This window comes from Anas platyrhynchos, chromosome 24 (genome assembly GCF_047663525.1).
Source record: "Anas platyrhynchos isolate ZD024472 breed Pekin duck chromosome 24, IASCAAS_PekinDuck_T2T, whole genome shotgun sequence".
In the NCBI taxonomy this organism is placed as follows: domain Eukaryota; kingdom Metazoa; phylum Chordata; class Aves; order Anseriformes; family Anatidae; genus Anas; species Anas platyrhynchos.
The window spans coordinates 1,366,836-1,383,427 of record NC_092610.1 but is presented as its reverse complement, the minus strand read 5'-3'; the positions used below and the strand labels follow the sequence as shown (position 1 = coordinate 1,383,427).

The 16,592-nt window shown below is 67.0% G+C and overlaps 2 protein-coding genes across 3 annotated transcripts; one reads left to right on the top strand and one right to left on the bottom strand.

The window, feature by feature from the left end:
- Positions 1 to 2,472: 2,472 nt before the first annotated feature.
- On the top strand, positions 2,473 to 11,526 carry TINAGL1 (tubulointerstitial nephritis antigen like 1). 2 transcript variants are annotated; one of them, XM_038167335.2, is made up of 12 exons: positions 2,473 to 2,630; positions 3,214 to 3,544; positions 4,227 to 4,290; positions 6,151 to 6,243; positions 6,342 to 6,456; positions 7,524 to 7,647; positions 8,374 to 8,524; positions 9,153 to 9,336; positions 9,603 to 9,648; positions 9,981 to 10,104; positions 10,455 to 10,500; positions 10,599 to 11,526. In XM_038167335.2, exons 2-12 carry the CDS (start codon positions 3,244 to 3,246, stop codon positions 10,737 to 10,739), a joined length of 1,389 nt encoding a protein of 462 aa, XP_038023263.1. In that variant the 5' UTR covers positions 2,473 to 2,630; positions 3,214 to 3,243; the 3' UTR covers positions 10,740 to 11,526. The 2 variants fall into 2 exon arrangements, with proteins under 2 accessions (XP_038023263.1, XP_038023262.1); XM_038167334.2 differs by having other exon boundaries at positions 9,585 to 9,648.
- A 1,440-nt stretch (positions 11,527 to 12,966) lies between these two features.
- On the bottom strand, positions 12,967 to 15,489 carry PEF1 (penta-EF-hand domain containing 1). The gene is made up of 5 exons (XM_072027572.1): positions 15,345 to 15,489; positions 14,751 to 14,829; positions 14,500 to 14,658; positions 14,106 to 14,249; positions 12,967 to 13,663 (listed from the first exon to the last, which is right to left on the bottom strand). Exons 1-5 carry the CDS (start codon positions 15,444 to 15,446, stop codon positions 13,434 to 13,436), a joined length of 714 nt encoding a protein of 237 aa, XP_071883673.1. The 5' UTR covers positions 15,447 to 15,489; the 3' UTR covers positions 12,967 to 13,433.
- Positions 15,490 to 16,592: the final 1,103 nt, after the last annotated feature.

The window sequence follows — 16,592 nt, the reverse complement described above, 5'->3', positions numbered from 1 at the left end:
GGACCCACGCTGCTGTTGTTGGAAGGGTGTCCCCAAAAGGGGTGTCCCCAAATTTCTGTGTTCCCAAATTTCTATATCCCCAAACGATGCGTCCCCAAAAGGTGCGTCCCCAAATCTGTGTGTCCCCAAAATTATGCGTCCCCAAATGATGTGTCCCCAATTGGGCACCGTGCTCGGATGGCCCTGGGCACATCCAGGACAAGGTGCGGGTGCGAGCCCCCTCCCCAAAAACCTGCAGCCCCCCCAGGGGGTGGCAAAACCTTCACCCCAGCCCCGTGGCCGTGTCCCCCAGGCTGCCGGTGTCATGGGGAGGGCAAGGCCCCTTCCCGCACTGCCCTTCCCCAGGAGGAAGCCGGGCTCTCAGCCGCTCCTTCCCTGCGTTTCCTGGCTGCCTTTTGCCAAAAATCCCATCCCAGGCTCATCCTGGGGTGGGGGCTGCGCCGTGGGGTCAGCCCCCACCACCACCCCAGCTGCAGAACCCCCTCTCCTGTTCCCCCCAGACCCCCGGAGCGGCCCCAATCCGTGGGATCTCTGCTGGGATGGGGTCTGGGGACGTCCCCCCCAAGCTCCTGGCGTGCGGGGCGCGATCCCCAGGGAGCCCTCGGCTGCGCACGTCCGGCTGCCGTGCGCCCGGGGCTGCTTTGAAGCAGAGGCTTTGAAGGGTTTGCCAGGACGGGGCGAGCAGGAACAGCCCCTGCCCTGCTTCCACAGCTGCTGGCACCACTTTCCGGGGTGGGTTTGGGGTCGTGCATCGTGCCTACAGTGGGGTCTGCGCCCTACCCATGGCCCCGCATCGCCGCGGGGGGTTTGGGGACAGCAGCGCCGTGTGTTGGACGCAGCTTGGGTGAGCCCCTGCTGCTCCCAGCAAATTTGGGCTGGGCTCTGGGCCACGTCTGCAGCCCCCGAGCTCGGCCCCGTGTCCCCAAGGCACGAGGGGACCTTGTCCCTGCCCAGAGCAGCCGCAGGAGGTGGTGGCAGGGCCGGGCGCGCTGCCAGCCCGCTGCCTCCCTCACCCACGTGAGCCCAAGGTGCCCAAGGCTGGACTTTGTCCCTGCTCCACCTTGGCCCCCCCCCGCTGCGTGTGCACGAGGCAGGGAGAGGGGAAACGCAGGGCTGGGGGGGGAAATGCCTGTGTTGGAGGGACGCAGCGAGCCGTGACCCCGCGTCCCGCCAGGAGCCAGGTCGGCACGCCAAGAGCCAAGCCAAGCACGCCCGCAGGAAGGGGGTGAGCGCTGCTGGCCCCGCACACGAGCCCCAATCCCTTTGGGGGGGGGTCAGGGGCTGCTGTGGGAACAGGAGGGGGCCAGCTCTGTGCCTGGCAGCGCCCCGCAGCTCGCTGCATCCTCGCCTTCAGCCGGTGCCAGGGCACTGCCTGGCACAAGGACGGACCGGGGACGGGAACGGGACCGGGACCGGGGGTGTCCTTCACGCCTGTGGCTCTGCTTTGTCCCCCGGGGTCTTGGAGAATTCGTGACTCACTCTGGATTCCTGTCCGCCCAGTCACGGAAAGGAGACAGCCGGGCTCCGGGCCGGACCCAGTTCCTTCCTGAGGCTCTCAGCAGCGCTCAGCCTGGCCCCAAGCCGTGGCCTCGCTCTGCCCAAGGCCGCGCTCGCAGGAAAATCCACATCTGAGAGCAGCAGCCAGGCACCCGGCGGGATCCCAGCACAGGGGGGGCTCTTTCAGGACCCTCCTGTGGCTGCCCCGAGCACCCCAACACCCCCCTGGTGTTGTGCCCACCGGGCTGGGGTGCCCCAGGCTCTCAGCACCCCCCCCCCGAGCCACCACAGCCTCCCCCCGTGGCAGGAGCTGGGCCTGGGGACCCGGCTGGCCTCCTGCTGCTCGCCGTGCCTCCGTCCTGGCTGCTGGGAAGCATCTTCGAGGAATCCTTTGGCAGCGGCCTGGGGATGCTCCTGGGGGCCAGAGCCAGGCGGCGAGCCCTGAGGCTGCCAAAAATCCCGTGGGGGGGGACAGGAGCCATGGGGTGGGCAAGCCCTGGGGGTGCACGGCCCCTCTCCCCCTCCGGCCGGGGGTCCTGGCAGTGGGGACGTGGTGCTGGCACCAAGTGACACTGGCTGCATGCCCTGGTGCTGTGGGACATCCCGGGCTCACACACATGCAGCAGCCGGGCTGCTGGGTGAGGGGGGGCACCTGCACCCCTCTGCACCCCCCACACCCTCCCCAGGCCGCGGGGAGCCCCGTGCCGGAGCGTGGTGTGCTGGGGACCCCCAGCCTGGGAAGGACAGGGCAGGGGGCTCGGAGCTCCCTCGGGACCACCTTTACCCTCACCACCTCCCTCTACACGACCCCCACAGGCCCCCCCAGTACCCCCCCACCCCACCCAGCTTGGTCCCCCACCCGTAAGGGGCAGGGGACACCGGGGCGCTGGGACCACCGACACCAACCCCATTGCGCCCGGGCTGGGACAGCGCAGCGCGGCCACCACCGCCCCCCCTGCGCCCCCCCCAGGCCTATCCCGGTCCGGCCACGATCGCGGCTGCCCCCCGGCACTTTCCCGGCCCCCCCCCCGCCCCCCCCCGGGGCGCGGCTATAAGGGAGCGGCGGGGCCGGGGGAGGCGCTCGGCGGCGGAGGCGGCGGAGGCGCGGAGCGGAGCGCACGGCGGGGCGGCAGGTAGGAGGCTGGGGGGCAGCGGGGGTCGTGCCCCGGGACCCCCCCGCACCGGGACCCGCTCCCTCTCCCCGAGGGCTCCCGGCAGCCGCGGGCTGAGCCCGGGGAACTCAGCGCAGCGCCCGCAGCCGGGGGCGCCCCTGGGTCCCCCCCCCCCCCGTGCCGGCACAGCCGCGCCCCGGCTGGGTTTGGGGCGGAGGGGGCACGGGGCTGTGTCCCCAACCCCGGGGATCCCCCGTCCCGTGGGGGTTCTGCTCCTGGAGGATGGGTTTTAGGGTCTGCGTGGGGCGCAGCACCCCGGAGGGAGGCGATGTGGGGGCCGTCGGGGCGGGGGCACGGGGCTGGGAGCCGGGACCCCCGCTACGGAGCTGCTTGGAGGTCGGGGGGGAGCTGGAAAAGGAGAAGGTTTGGGGATCACGCACACCAGCAGGGGCACAGCCACCTTGGGTAGGGACAGAGCACCCCCAAAATGCCCCCCCATCGCCCCCCATTACCCCCCCAGCTCCCACCTGCTGGGAGCAGCTCCCCCGAAGGGCATTGGCGCAGGGGCTGGGGTCGGTCCCCTCTCACCGCCCCGTCCCCGCAGCGGCTGCAGGTTGGGGACATCGCGGGCACCATGCGCCTGCCCTGGGCCCTGCTCTGCCTCTGGCTGCTGGCGGGGGCGGCCGGGGCTGCCCGGGCACGCACGCGACGGGAGCTGGCCCCCGGCTTGTACGAGCACGGCGTCTACGATGCCGGCGGCTCCTACTGCCAACGAGGGGACGTCTGCTGCCACGGCCGGGACGACGGCTGCACCGTGCCCTACCTGGACACCATCTGCTACTGCGACCTCTTCTGCAACCGCACCGTCTCCGACTGCTGCCCGGATTTCTGGGAGTACTGCCTGGGCATCCCGGCCCCATTTCCCAAAGTTCAAGGTGAGGGGTGCCCCTCCCCAAATCCACCCCCCTCATGGTGGGGTTGGCACGGGTGCCCGATGTGTTGGGTAGCACTGCGATGACCACGGAGTCGTGCTGGATCCCACAGAGCTCTGGAAACCCAGTGCAAACTGGGTGGGCTGGGGCTGGGGTCCCAGCAAAGGGGCTGGAGCAGCCCCCAGCCCGATTTGTGCAGCTCTCCATGGGGCAGGAATGCAGGGGGGGGGGCAGCGCTGGGGTGCGCACCTGCGGGCAGAGCCGGGCCGGATGGTGCCGGGGTGCCCCAGTCATGTCTGGGGCACGGTCCTGACTTCACCCGGGTGGCAGCCGTGGCATGTGGGGGCGAGCCGGGACTGCCCCCGCCGCGCAGCACAAGGCTCCCTCTCAAGTCCCCGCGGAGCAGAGCCAGCTCCGTGGATCAGTGGCCCCTTTATCCCGGCCCCGCCAGGCTGTGCGTGCGAGGCCGGCTGTGCCGGGCAGCCCCAGGCTTAACCCTCCTGGTGCTGAGCCTCTCTGCCCAAATCCTGCTCCCCATCCCCGTGCGGGTTGGGCGCACAGCTCCGTGGCTGCTCAGCACCTTTAGGATTTCTGTTTCATTTCCCTTTGGTGTTTTTTTTTGGGGGTGCCCAGCAGGACCCTCCACAGCCGTGCGCTCACCCGGGCTCTCCTCTCTCCCACCCAGGCTGCGCCCGTGCCGGCCGCACCTACCCCAGCGGGGCCACGTACCGGGAGAACTGCAACCTGTGGTGAGTGCCCCAAGGGCCGTGCCAGCACCGGCAGCACCGGCTCAGCACCGGGACGAGGCCGGCAGGGGCTGCCCGCAGCCGGTTGGGGCGCGCGGGGCCGCGCTGGGTGGCGGGGGCCGGTGCCAAACGCCTTCGCCCTGGCGCATTCGGAGCGCAGAGCCCGGGGCTTTGGGCTGCTCCCAAATTTCAGCGCACGCCTCGGTGGGAGCCGCTCGCTCGTGGGGCAGCGTGCGGCCTCGCAGATGTGGGTTGAGGCTGCCGGGGCTTCTCCGCTCCTGGCCCAGCTTGCCCGAGCCTGCTGCGGGTCGGGGTCCGGCCCCGTCCTGCTCCGCTGCGTGCCGGGAGCTCGCTGTTTGTGCTGGCGGGCGGCGTGGGGTTTATCTGGAAAGCGGCTGCGGAGGAATTGCTGGCATCCCGGAGCTGGGGAACGAGGAACCTGCGGGCGCAGATCTGCCCCGAGACGAGGAGCAAACATACCTGGGCGGGCTGGCTCGGCGCGATGCGGCCGATAAGGGGGGGAATCAAAGGCTCCGGCTGGGGCTGGAGCGCGCGGCTGCGTGCCCGTGGGTGCTTGCACGTGCGTGCCGGCGCGCCTGCGTGCCCGAGCAGCCCGCTGGGGCTGGAGGTGAGAGGCCAGCCCGCCCCGCGCAGCCGTGCAGGAGGGCATGGGCTGAGCCGAGCCCTCCCCGAAGCCACCCGGGACTTTTTCAGGACCGTGGCGTGGAGGCACGTGGGGCTGGGCGCCGTTCCCGAGCTCCCCAGGGAAGGTCAAGCTCCCCCCTGAGCCCTGTGCTCAGGGAACTGGTCCCTGTGCCGGGAACTTTCCCTGCCCAGCCGGCCCCCGGGGGCTGCGGCTCCTCTGCCAAAATTTTCTTCCCCCGCACTTGGAACACGGAGAGCAATTCCTGCAGTGCTGCGCTCTGACCCGGTCCTTGCCTGGCTCCGGCAGGGCCGGGGCAATTAGGAGAAAAAATTCAAAGCCTGGGAGACACAGACGGGGCTGGGGCACAGGGAGCTGCTGAGGGTGCCCGGCTGCACCCCAAATCTGCCCCCGAGGGGCTCCCAACACCCGTCCCCAGGGCGTGCATCCCGGGGGCTTCTCCCACTGCCTCCCAGCACTTGGAGGGGGCTGCGTGGGGCAGAAACCGGGGGGGGATTCGCACCCCCTGCTCCGAGCCTGGCTTTGCTGAGGGATTTACCCCCTGTATGGGGACGTGGGGGCCGGGTTGTGGTGGGAGCTGGGTGGCTGCCTGGGGACGGGAATGGGGACAGGGATGGGGAATGGGATGGGAACGGGGACAGGGACTGGAATGGGGACGGGAATGGGGACAGGGATGGGATGGGAACGGGGACGGTGCCACCGTCGGGGCGCAAGGAGCAAGGAGCGGGTCTGTTGGGGCTGCAGCCAGGCTCCTTAAAAGGGAAGAGTTGCCGGGAGCTGTGCCGGCCGGGAGGGATGCCGAGCATTGCTGGCCACGCCGGGGGGGGGGGAAGCACCGCCGGGGGCTCCCCGTGGGGACACGGCCCCCGCCACCCCTTCCCCGGGTCCCCCCTGGTGCTGCCGGCCCCGAGTCCCCCTCCCTGGGCTGGTGTCCAAGCCCCGCTCTGCTGTTTGCAGCTCTTGAGGGTTTTTGGCTGATTTTCCATCCCATACCCTGGGGGGGGGACTGCGGGGACCGGGGAGGGTCAATGTTTGGGGGGGGGCACAGCCACCAACCCCCCCCAACAGCAGCAGCAGCCCCCTGCCCTCGGTGTCCATGGGTCCCCAGCTAAGTGGGGGCAGCCCCAACGTGGGGACCCCCAGTTTGGGGGTCCATGGGGTGCTGCCCCCCCCAAACTGACCGTGCTGCCCCCCCCCAGCACCTGCAGCCCCGGCGGGCAGTGGCAGTGCGAGGACAACGCCTGCCTCGTGGACGGGGACCTGATCGATGCCATCAACGGGGGCAACTACGGGTAAGGGGGCAGAACGGTCCCAGATGGGGACGGGGATGGGGACGGGGGTGCCCCCCCCTCGGTGCTTTTGGGGTGCCCCTAACGTCGCTCCCCTGCAGCTGGAGGGCCGGCAACTACAGCCAATTTTGGGGGATGACGCTGGAGGAGGGGATCCGCTACCGCCTGGGCACCTTCCGCCCGCCGCCCACCGTCATGAACATGAACGAGATGCACGTGAGCCCTGCGCCCCCCCCCCCCCGTTTCCCCCTTCCCCAAAAAAAAACAACCCCATGGGGAAACTGAGGCACGCAGCCCCTCGCCGAAAGCATCCCCGCAGGGTCCCCGTCCCCACGAGGGGCTCGGCACCCGGCGTGGAGGCGGGGAAGGGGCCGTGGGGGGGGGGGGGGGTGTGGGGGGAGCCGGGGGGGGGCTGTTTGGAGACGGCAGCTCAGCACATTCCCCCGCGCCGCTGTTGTTTTTGCCCCGCTGCTCCTCGCTGCGTTCCCATCGGAAAGCCGGCCCCGAGGCTGCTGAGTCGGCACAGCCTGGGGGGGGGTGGGGGGGGGTTCGGTGCCCCCCCGAGCTGCAGCCGAAAGCAGCCCCTGGGGGAAATGAGGGGGGTGGGCAGCAGACGGGGTCCCCAGGGGGGTCCCACTCAACCATTAAATTGGGAGCTGTGGGGAGCAGCACGGAGCATCCCAGGGGGGTGGCCTTGCTGGCACCGGGGGGGCTCTGCCCCTGCCATGCCACGAACCGGGACCCCCCCCCCCGAGGCTGGGAAGCCCCCCAGGAGCGAGCCAAGCACGCGGCGCACACCCAGCGCCGTGGCCTTGACCCCCCCCGAGGTTTAATTTTAGCGTTTCCTGCACTGGGCTGGGCTGAGCTGGGTGCCGCAGCCTCCCCAGGAAGGCTGAGCTGTGCGTGGCCGGGGCGGGGGCACCGTCCTGTGTGTGTCCCCCCCCGAAAAGGAAACGCCGGGCGTGAGTCAGCCGCGGGGGTCAGGGAGGGCAGCGCCGGACAGGGGCCACAAGGAGGGGGCCCCCCCCTGAGCCCCCGCTGGCACCCGAGGCCAGATGCTGGGGGCTGGCACAGCTGAGCCCAAATTTAGGAAAGGAGCTGGGTCCTCGGGGGGGGGGGGCACTTGTATCCTGGTTATAATTGATCAGGGGCTGGGGGGGTCACCAACCCAAGGGGTCCGACCCCATTATGTCTGCAGTGGGGCTGGGGGTTGCAATGGAAGGGGTGTGTTTGGGGGGGGGGGGTCCCCGTGCCTTGAGCACCCCCCCCCCCCGCCTCCGCAGGTGCCCATGGACTCCAACGAGGTGCTGCCCCCCCACTTTGACGCAGCCACCAAGTGGCCGGGGATGATCCACGAGCCCCTGGACCAGGGCAACTGCGCCGGATCCTGGGCGTTCTCCACGGCTGGTGAGGGGCGATGGGATGGGGTGGGGTGGGCACGGTGGGAATGGGATGGGCACAATGGGATGGGCACAATCGGATGGAATGGGATGGAATGGGATGGGTTGGGCACAATGGGATGGGCACAATGGGATGGGATGAGCACAATCGGATGGAATGGGATGGGATGGAATGGGATAGGATGGGCACAATGGGATGGGATGGGATGGAATGGGATTGGATGGGCACAATAGGATGGGATGGGATGGAATGGGATAGGATGGGCACAATGGGATGGGATGGAATGGGATTGGATGGGCACAATAGGATGGGATGGGATGGGCACAATCGGATGGGATGGGATGGGACTGGATGGGATGGGACTGGATGGGATGGGCACAATGGGACGGGCACAATGGGATGGGCACAATGGGAATGGGATGGGCACAATGGGATAGGATAGGATGGGATGGGATGGGCACAATGGGAAACGATGGGATGGGCACAATGGGATGGGATGGGCACAATGGGATGGGATGGGCACAATAGGATGGAATGGGATGGGATGGGCACGATGGGATGGGCACAATGGGAAAGGATGGGATGGGCACAATGGGATGGGATGGGATGGGTCGGGGTGGTCTCTGGGAGCAGGGACTGGGGGGACTGGAGCCCAAACCCATGGAGGTGGGAGCAGGGCAGGACCCCGGGGAGCTGCCCCCAGCCCCGACCCCCCCCCATGCTCGCCCCCAGCCGTCGCCTCCGACCGCATCTCCATCCACTCCATGGGGCACATGACGCCGTCCCTGTCACCCCAAAACCTCCTCTCCTGCGACACCCGCAACCAGCGGGGCTGCAGCGGGGGGCGGCTGGACGGGGCCTGGTGGTACCTGCGCAGGAGGGGGTGAGTGGGGATTGGGGTGGGTGGGGGGCGGGGGGCTGCCAGCCCTGCTGGGGAGGGGATGGGGTGGGGTGGGATGGGATAAGCACAATGGGATGGGATGGGATGAGGATATGGGATGTGGATGGGGATATGGGATTGGGATGGGATGGGCAAAATGGGATGGGATCTGATGGGATGGGTTGGGTTGGGATGGGATGAGGATATGGGATGGGATGGGGATATGGGATTGGGATGGGATGGGCACAATGGGATGGGATGGGGATATGGGATAGGATGGATGGGATGGGATAGGCACAATGGGATGGGATGAGGATATGGGATGGGGATGGGGATATGGGATAGGGATATGGGATTGGGATGGGGATGTGGGATGGGATTGGGATATGGGATTTGGATGGGATGGGATAGGCACAATGGGATGGGCACAATGGGATGGGATTGGGATGGGCACGATGGGATGGGATGGGGATATGGGATTGGGATGGGATGGGCACAATGGGATGGGGATAGGGATGGGGATGGGGATGGGCATGATGGGATGGGATGGGAATGGGAATGGGGATGGGGATGGGATGGGACAGGACAGGGCCAGGTCCTCCTCCTCCTCACGCCCTCTCCCCTCTCTCAGGGTGGTGACAGATGAGTGCTACCCCTTCACCAGCCCCGACAGCCGGCCGGCCGCCCCCCCCTGCATGATGCACAGCCGCTCCACGGGACGGGGCAAGCGGCAGGCCACGGCGCGCTGCCCCAACCCCCAGACCCACGCCAACCACATCTACCAGTCCACCCCCCCCTACCGCCTCGCCTCCAGCGTGAGCACCCATGGGACCCGGGGCTGGGGGGGGGGGCAGCAGGGGAGGGAAATGGGGGAACGCCCGCTGCAACCTCCCCCCCAGGGAGGGCGGGGGTACCCTGTGGTACCCGGGTGGGATTTGGGGTATCTCCAAGGGGGTTTGGGGTCACCCTGCTGGGTGCCCCTGGGTGCCCCCTGGGGTGCTGGGGAGGTCAGAGGCTGGGGGGGCTCTTCCCTGGGGGGCAGCCGTGCCCCCCCCGGTGCCAGGCGGCTCCGTGCTTGCAGGAGAAGGAGATCATGAAGGAGCTGATGGAGAACGGCCCCGTGCAAGGTGAGGAGCTGCCGGGGGCACTGAGCCCTAAATTTGGGGGGTCAGCCACACAAGGGAATGGATTTGGGACAGCTCAGGACCAGCCGTGGGGCTGTGCCCCCCCCCCCAGGTTGGCTGCTGAGCACCATCACACTGCCCCCCCTGCTCATTAACCTCCTTGATTTGATTGTTTTTTAATCCCCTCCCCTGGCCGAGCCTTGGCACAGCTGCGGTCCCCTGCCCTCCTCCTGCTCCTGGGGGGCGGGGGGGGGTGCTGAGCTCCGGCTGCTCGGTGCCTGTGTGTCCCCCCCAACCCCCCCCAGCCCTCCCCAACTCTCTGCTCCTGCCCGCAGCCATCCTGGAGGTGCACGAGGATTTCTTCCTGTACCGCAGCGGGATTTACCGGCACACCCCCGTAGCCGAGCGCAAGGGGCCGAAGCACCAGCGGCACGGGACGCACTCGGTCAAAATCACCGGGTAGGGGCTTGGGGGGGCTCGGGGGGGGCTGGGAAAATGGGTGGGGGGGGGGCTGGAACTGGAGGTGGTGGTGCTGGTGGTGCTGGTGCTGGTTTGGGGCTGGAGCCGGTGCCGGTGCCAACAGGGACCCCGAGCGCACGGCGCTGCGCACCGGGGGCAGGATCAGGGTGGGGGCCGCGCTCCCCTTGCCCCCATCCCAACCCTTGGGAAATGAGAGGGGGTTCACAGACCCCCCCAGGATCACAGCACGGGGTGGGTGGGGGGGCAAAAATAGGTGCACCCCCCCCCATACCCCAAAAAATGGAGCCGGGGGGGGGGGTCCCCGCTCACCCCCTGCGCTCCCGCTGCAGGTGGGGCGAGGAGCAGCTGCCCGACGGCCAGACCCTAAAATACTGGGTGAGTATTTTTTTTGGGGGGGGCACAGGCCTTGTGCATCGCTTGGGGGTCCTGGGGGGGGGTCCAAGCACTGAGCTGAGGCCGTGTCCCCCCCCCAGACGGCAGCCAACTCGTGGGGCAGGGCGTGGGGCGAGGACGGGCGCTTCCGCATCGCCCGCGGCGTCAACGAGTGCGAGGTGGAGAGCTTCGTGCTGGGCGTCTGGGGGCGCGTCGGGGTGGAGGACATGCCCCACAAATGAGCCCCCCCCTCCCCATGACCCCCCCTCCGAGACGGCCTTGACCACCCCCCCCCCAGACCCTCCCCAGCTGGGGTCAGCCGGGGTCATGCCCCCCCCCCCCGTGACCCCAGCGCCCCGGGTGCTGACGCAGCAGCCGGGTGCATCGGGGCGTGCATGGGGTGAGGGGGGGGGAATGAGGCCGGGGGGGGGGCACCCCGCTGCCTGTGGGATTTACCCGTTAATCCCCCCCCCCTCCAGGCTCGGCGGGCTCTTTGTTGGCAGCTGGGGGCTCTCCAAAGGCGGCCCCCCCCCCTGCCCCAGCCCTCTCCCAGCCCCGTTATCTGCAGGGGGGGGGGCTGCAGTGGGACCCCCCCTCCAAAATATTGTCCCTTATTCCCCCCTCCTAATTCCCCATGCCCCTTTTTGGGGGGGGTAGCACAGCACCACGCAGTCGGGGGGGGTTCCTCCGTGCCCCCCAGGGCTGGAGGAGGCCCCCCCCAGGGCTGGGTGCTGCTGGCACCCAAGGGTGGGGGGGGTCCCTGGTGGGGGGGGGGGTCCCTGTGCCCCCCCCCGCCTCGTCCCAATGGTGCTAAGGGCTTTTTGTGCAGGGACGTGGCCCTGGGGACCCCCCCCAAGTGTCCCCATGGGGCCGCAGCTGGGTCCAGAGCAGCCTCACAGCCCCCCCCCCCATTTTTCCTTCCCCCCCCCATGCTGGGCTGTACTTTTAAACCATTTTTTTGTTGTTTTATTTTTTTTTTTTGTATTTATTTTGCTTTTTAATATTTGTAAATAAACTCCTGGAAGCCTCCCGGCGGGCGTGTGGCCCCAAAGGGTGCGAGCTTGTGGGGTTGGGGATGGGGAGGGGGGGGTCAGGGTTTGGGGAAAGGGGGGGGGCAGCACCTGGAAGGGCTGCGGGGGCCTGATAAGGGCTGCGGGGGCCTGATAAGGGCGGCTTTGTCCGGCCGTTTTCCTGTTTTGTTGGCACGCCGTGACCTCGGCCGCGGGCTGCAGGAGCTGCGGGGCCCCAGGGATTGGGGGCTGGATGCGTGGGGGGAGAGGGTGAGGGGCTGCAGGGGGGGTGTTGGGTTTTTTTTGGGGGGTCCCAGTGGTTAAAGACTCAAAAGTGAGGTTGGGGATGGTCAGAGGTCGTGTGCTGGGGCTGGGATGGTGCCCGCACATGGGTCTGGGGTCAGCCCATGCGTGTGGCTGTCCCCATGGGCATCCCAGCCCCATCCCCACCCTGGCCCCATGTCCTCGTCCATCCCAGCCCCACATCCATCCCATAATCACATCCATCCCAGCCCCACCGTCCCCATCCCCACGGCCATCCCAGCCCCATGTCCTTGTCCGTGCCATGCCCCCATCCACGTCCATCCCGTCCCTACATCCATCCCATACCCCCATCCACCCCATCCCATCCCCATATCCATCCCCACATCCATCCTGTCCCCATATCCACCCCCTGTCCACATCCACCCCAACCCTATCCCAATATCCATCCCGGATATGTCCCGATGGATATGTCCCCATATCCATCCTGTCCCCAACCCTATCCCATCCCCATATCCATCCCCATATGCATCCTGTCCCCATATCCATCCCATCCCCAACCCCACCCCGTCCCCATTCCCCTGCCCACCCCGTTCCCAAATCCCAGCCACACCCCAGCAGCTCGGGGAGGTGCTGGAGGGGCTGTCCCCGCCCCTTTATTTTTCGCATTTTCTCTTTTTTTTGCCTCTTTTTGGTTTCGGTTTGCAGTCAGTTTGGCTCCGACCCCACAGCCCTGCCTCTGGTCCCCCCCCGGCGTGGAGTGGGGCGGCACCTGGTGGTGGGATCCTGCCCTGCATCCCCCCCCCCCAGGATAAAAACACCCAGGAGCCAAAATCCCCTCCCAAAATAAGCCAGAAAGGGCCCGGCTCCAACTATTTTGGGAATTAGCTGTGGTTACTGCAGCAGCCCCACACCTTTGGCTGAGGGTTAGAAAAATCCCGAAGCCCAGGCGGTGCTTCTGAGGGAATCAGAGCTTACGGTGCTCGAAAATCTCCCTTTTTGTAGAAAAAATCCTTCAAATATGTGGAAGGAACGCGGCCCTCACACCCCGCTCCGAGCTGCTTCCCATTAAGGGAAATTAAACCCAAAATTGCAGGGATGTCAGTCCCGGAGCAGGGGAAGGCTTCGTGCTGCTCACCTCTGCTTTCCTGGCTGGGGAGCAGGGCACGGCTTTTGCCATAAATTAGGACAAAAAAGGTAAAGAATGAATTTTATGGAAACGAAGGGAGGCGTCCCACAGCGGTGCCTCACAGCCCAGGCAGCCCCACAACTTTCCTCCTGCCTGGGGCAACACCAGGGCTGTGGGTACGGGAAATCCATGGCCCCCCCGTGTTTTTTTGGGGGGGCCAGCACCCCACAACCATCCCAGGCAGGAGCGCAGCGCGTGGGGTGCTTTATTCCAGAGCTGCACAACGAGGCTGGCACCGCTCCCCCGCCCGGCTTCCAGGGGCAGAAAGAAAATTAGGAAACGTTGGCAAGGAGCTGGCCCTGGCTTCCTAAACAATTTTGGGTCTGGAAAGGGAAAATCCAGGTGGTCCCTGCAGGCATGGCACGGGCTGGCTCCTGGTTTGGCCGTCACACCTCTTGGCAGCAGAACCGTGGGGTGGCACCGCAGGGATTGGGATCAGGAGGCACCAGCACGGCTCTGGGGGGGTCCCGGGGGGGTCACAACATGCGGGTGACCACCATGGTGAGGAAGTCCTCGTAGCTGAGGCGCACGTTGCCCAGCAGCGCCGTGTCCTTCTCGCGGAAAGCCTCGGTGGTGCTCTGCAGCTGCATGCAGATGTGGATGAAGCGGTCGAGCTGGATGCTGGGCTCGGGAGACCTCGGGGCGTAGCGGGCCAGCAGCAGCTGGCTGAACTGGGGGCTGAGGTTGTAGCCCAGCTGGGAGAAGGCTGGGAGCGAGAAGGACTCGGGTTAAAACCCCCCCAACCCCAAAAAAAAAAAGGGTGACAGCCCCGGCTCATGCACACCCATCCCCACCACGCTCCAGGATCACCGTGGGAGGAACCAAATCAAAGCCCAAATTCCAGGGATGTTTCTCTCCCATTAGCCACGCACACCCAAGGGCTCCTCCCAGCGCAGGGCAAGGCTTAGCCACAGCCCTTTGGGGGAACAAGAGGAGAAAGGGATTTCCTAAAAATTGGGGTTTGTAACAGGGCTGGGCTGCAGCTCCCCAAATCCTCCCCTCCTCGGGTCCTCGCTCTGCAGCCTCGTGCAGGGGACACGGGGAGCTCGGGGACACCCAGGAGCTTTAGGGACAGGCAGGAAAGCAGCAGCAGGCAGAGCAATAAACCCCACAGAGCCCGGGGTCGGTGCCCCCCGGCCCTCGCCCACCTTGCTGCAGCTCGCTGAAGCTGATGGAGCCCGAGCCGTCGCGGTCGAACTGCTGGAAGAGGTTCCTCCACTGCTGGATGAAGCGCAGCAGGGCTGAGAAACCGTAGACGTCGATGCGGCCGGAGCGGGTCCTGTCAAATGTGTCTGGGGGGAAAAAAGATGGGAGGAAGGAAAAGGGAGGAAGGAAAAGGGAGGAAGGAAAAGGGAGGAAGGAAAAGGGAGGAAGGAAAAGGGAGGAAGGAAAAGGGAGGAAGGAAAAGGGAGGAAGGAAAAGCGAGGAAGGAAAAGGGACGAAGAAAGGAAAGGGTGGTGAGGAGCGGAGCAGGGCTGTGTGCTGGTGCTCCCAGTTCTCCCAGTTCTCCCAGTGCTCCCAGTGCTCCCAGTTCCCGCTCACTGATCATCAGCAGGCAGGTGTCGTCGCCGAACGCCGTCCAGTTGGAGTTGAGCAGCGCCTGCTTCAGCTCCCGCACCGAGATGTGGCCGCTGCCGTCCGCATCCACGGCCTGGAACCAGGCGAAGGCTTCGGGATCCACGCCCGGGGGGGGGGCACAGCCTGTGGGGGGGTTGGGGGGGCACCGTCAGCGCCCACCGAGTCCCGGTGGGATCTGGGGGGAGCAGGGGGGGGGGCCCTGTGGATGGACTCACCTGGGGGGGCGGCCCCACCGGGGGGGTGTCCGTAGGGGGCTCCGGGCCCGCTGCCATACGGCCCGGCACCGGGACAGCCCTGTGGGGGGGGGGAAACGGTATGGTCAGGGGGGTACCGGGACCCCCCCCCCCGGGACCCCCCCGAGACCCCCAGGACCCTGCCCTGGGACCCCCCCTGGGCCCTCCCAGAGCCCCCTGAATCCCCCCCAGCACCCCCAGGCCCCGGCCCCGGGACCCCCGGGACCCCCCCAGTCCTCTCCAGGACCCCCGAACCCTCCCCGGGACCGCTCCGAGACCCCCAGGACCCTGCCCTGGGACCCCCCTGGGCCCTCCCAGAGCCCCCTGAATCCCCCCCAGCACCCCCCAGGCCCAGGCCCCGGCCCCGGGACCCCCCGGTCCTCTCCGGGACCCCCAGGCCCCAACCCCGGGACCCCCCCGGGACCCCCCGGGACCCTCCCGGTCCTTTCCGGGACCCCGAGCCCCCATCCCCAAGCCCCCTCAGTCCTCCGGGGACCCCCAAATCCCCCCCAGGACCCCCCCGGTCCCCTCAGGGACCCCCAGGCCCCGGCCCCCCCCCCGGGACCCCCCCCCCACCTGTCCCGGAAACGCCGCCATGATTCCGCCACCGCCGTCGCCGCCGCCACTGACAGTGCCCCACTTCCGCCTTCTGACGTCACGAGCGTCCCGCCCTCCCATTGGTTGCACCGCGCGGTTGAGCCCCGCCAGGTCCCGCCCCCGCTCCGGGTGTGGGCGGGGCCTCCTCGGGCTTAAAGCGGCGATGGTGATGGGGAGGGGAGTGGGGCCCACAGGAGAGGGAGGCCTCCGGGGTCGGGGTCGGGGTCGGGTCGGGGTCGGGGTCGGGGTCGGGGTCGGGGTCGGGGTCGGGGTCGGGGTCCCACGGGGTCCTCCCAGGGCCTACAGCAGCCCAGGGTCCCCACCGTACCTGCATGTCAGGCCCAGGATCATCATCACCATCATCACCACCATCATCATCATCATCATCATCAACATCCCCATCACCATCACCATCCCCACCATCCCCATCATCATCATCATCTTCATCATCATCATCATCTTCAATATCATTGACATCATCATCACCACCTTCCCCATCATCATCACCAGCACCCTGATCAACAGCCCATCATCATCATCACCATCATCACCATCGATATCGTTGACATCCCCATCATCATCATCATCACCACCACCATCATCACCACCTCCACCACCACCATCATCATCATCGACATCCCCATTACCACCACCATCCCCATCATCATCATCACCATCACCATTATCCACACCATCACCAGTCCCCCCCCCCCCCATCACCACCACCATCATCATCCCCATCATGCCATCATCATCACCACCATCATCCACATCATCACCAGCCCCCCACCACTGTAACCACCATCATCATCACCATCGTCCCCATCATCATCATCACCACTACCATCATCCACATCATCACCAGCCCCCACCACCATCACCACCACCATCATCACCACCTCCGTCATTGACATCGTCATCGTCACCACCATCACCATCATCATCACCATCCCCATTGACATCACCACCATCATCACCATCATCATCATCACCACCACCATCCCCATCGTCACCACCCCACCCACCACCCCCATCGCCATCACCATCATCACCATCATCACCACCATCCCCACCACCACCACCACCACCACCACCATTATCACCACCACCCCCAACACCACCACCATTCCCATCATCACCACCATCCCCACCACCACCACATCAGGACGGGAGCAGGCTCTGGCCTCAGCCCCATGCACAGGGATGGGGACAGGAATGGGGACAAGG

Coding starts and splice junctions, on each gene's coding strand:
- TINAGL1 (XM_038167334.2), top strand. CDS start 3,244: ATGCGCCTGCCCTGGGCCCTGCTCTGCCTCTGGCTGCTGGCGGGGGCG. Junction 6,244..6,341: donor ATCAACGGGGGCAACTACGG/GTAAGGGGGCAG, acceptor GCTCCCCTGCAG/CTGGAGGGCCGGCAACTACA. Junction 10,501..10,598: donor GCCAGACCCTAAAATACTGG/GTGAGTATTTTT, acceptor TCCCCCCCCCAG/ACGGCAGCCAACTCGTGGGG.
- PEF1 (XM_072027572.1), bottom strand. CDS start 15,446: ATGGGAGGGCGGGACGCTCGTGACGTCAGAAGGCGGAAGTGGGGCACT. Junction 14,830..15,344: donor TGGCGGCGTTTCCGGGACAG/GTGGGGGGGGGG, acceptor CCCCCCCCACAG/GGCTGTCCCGGTGCCGGGCC. Junction 13,664..14,105: donor CTTCAGCGAGCTGCAGCAAG/GTGGGCGAGGGC, acceptor TCTCGCTCCCAG/CCTTCTCCCAGCTGGGCTAC.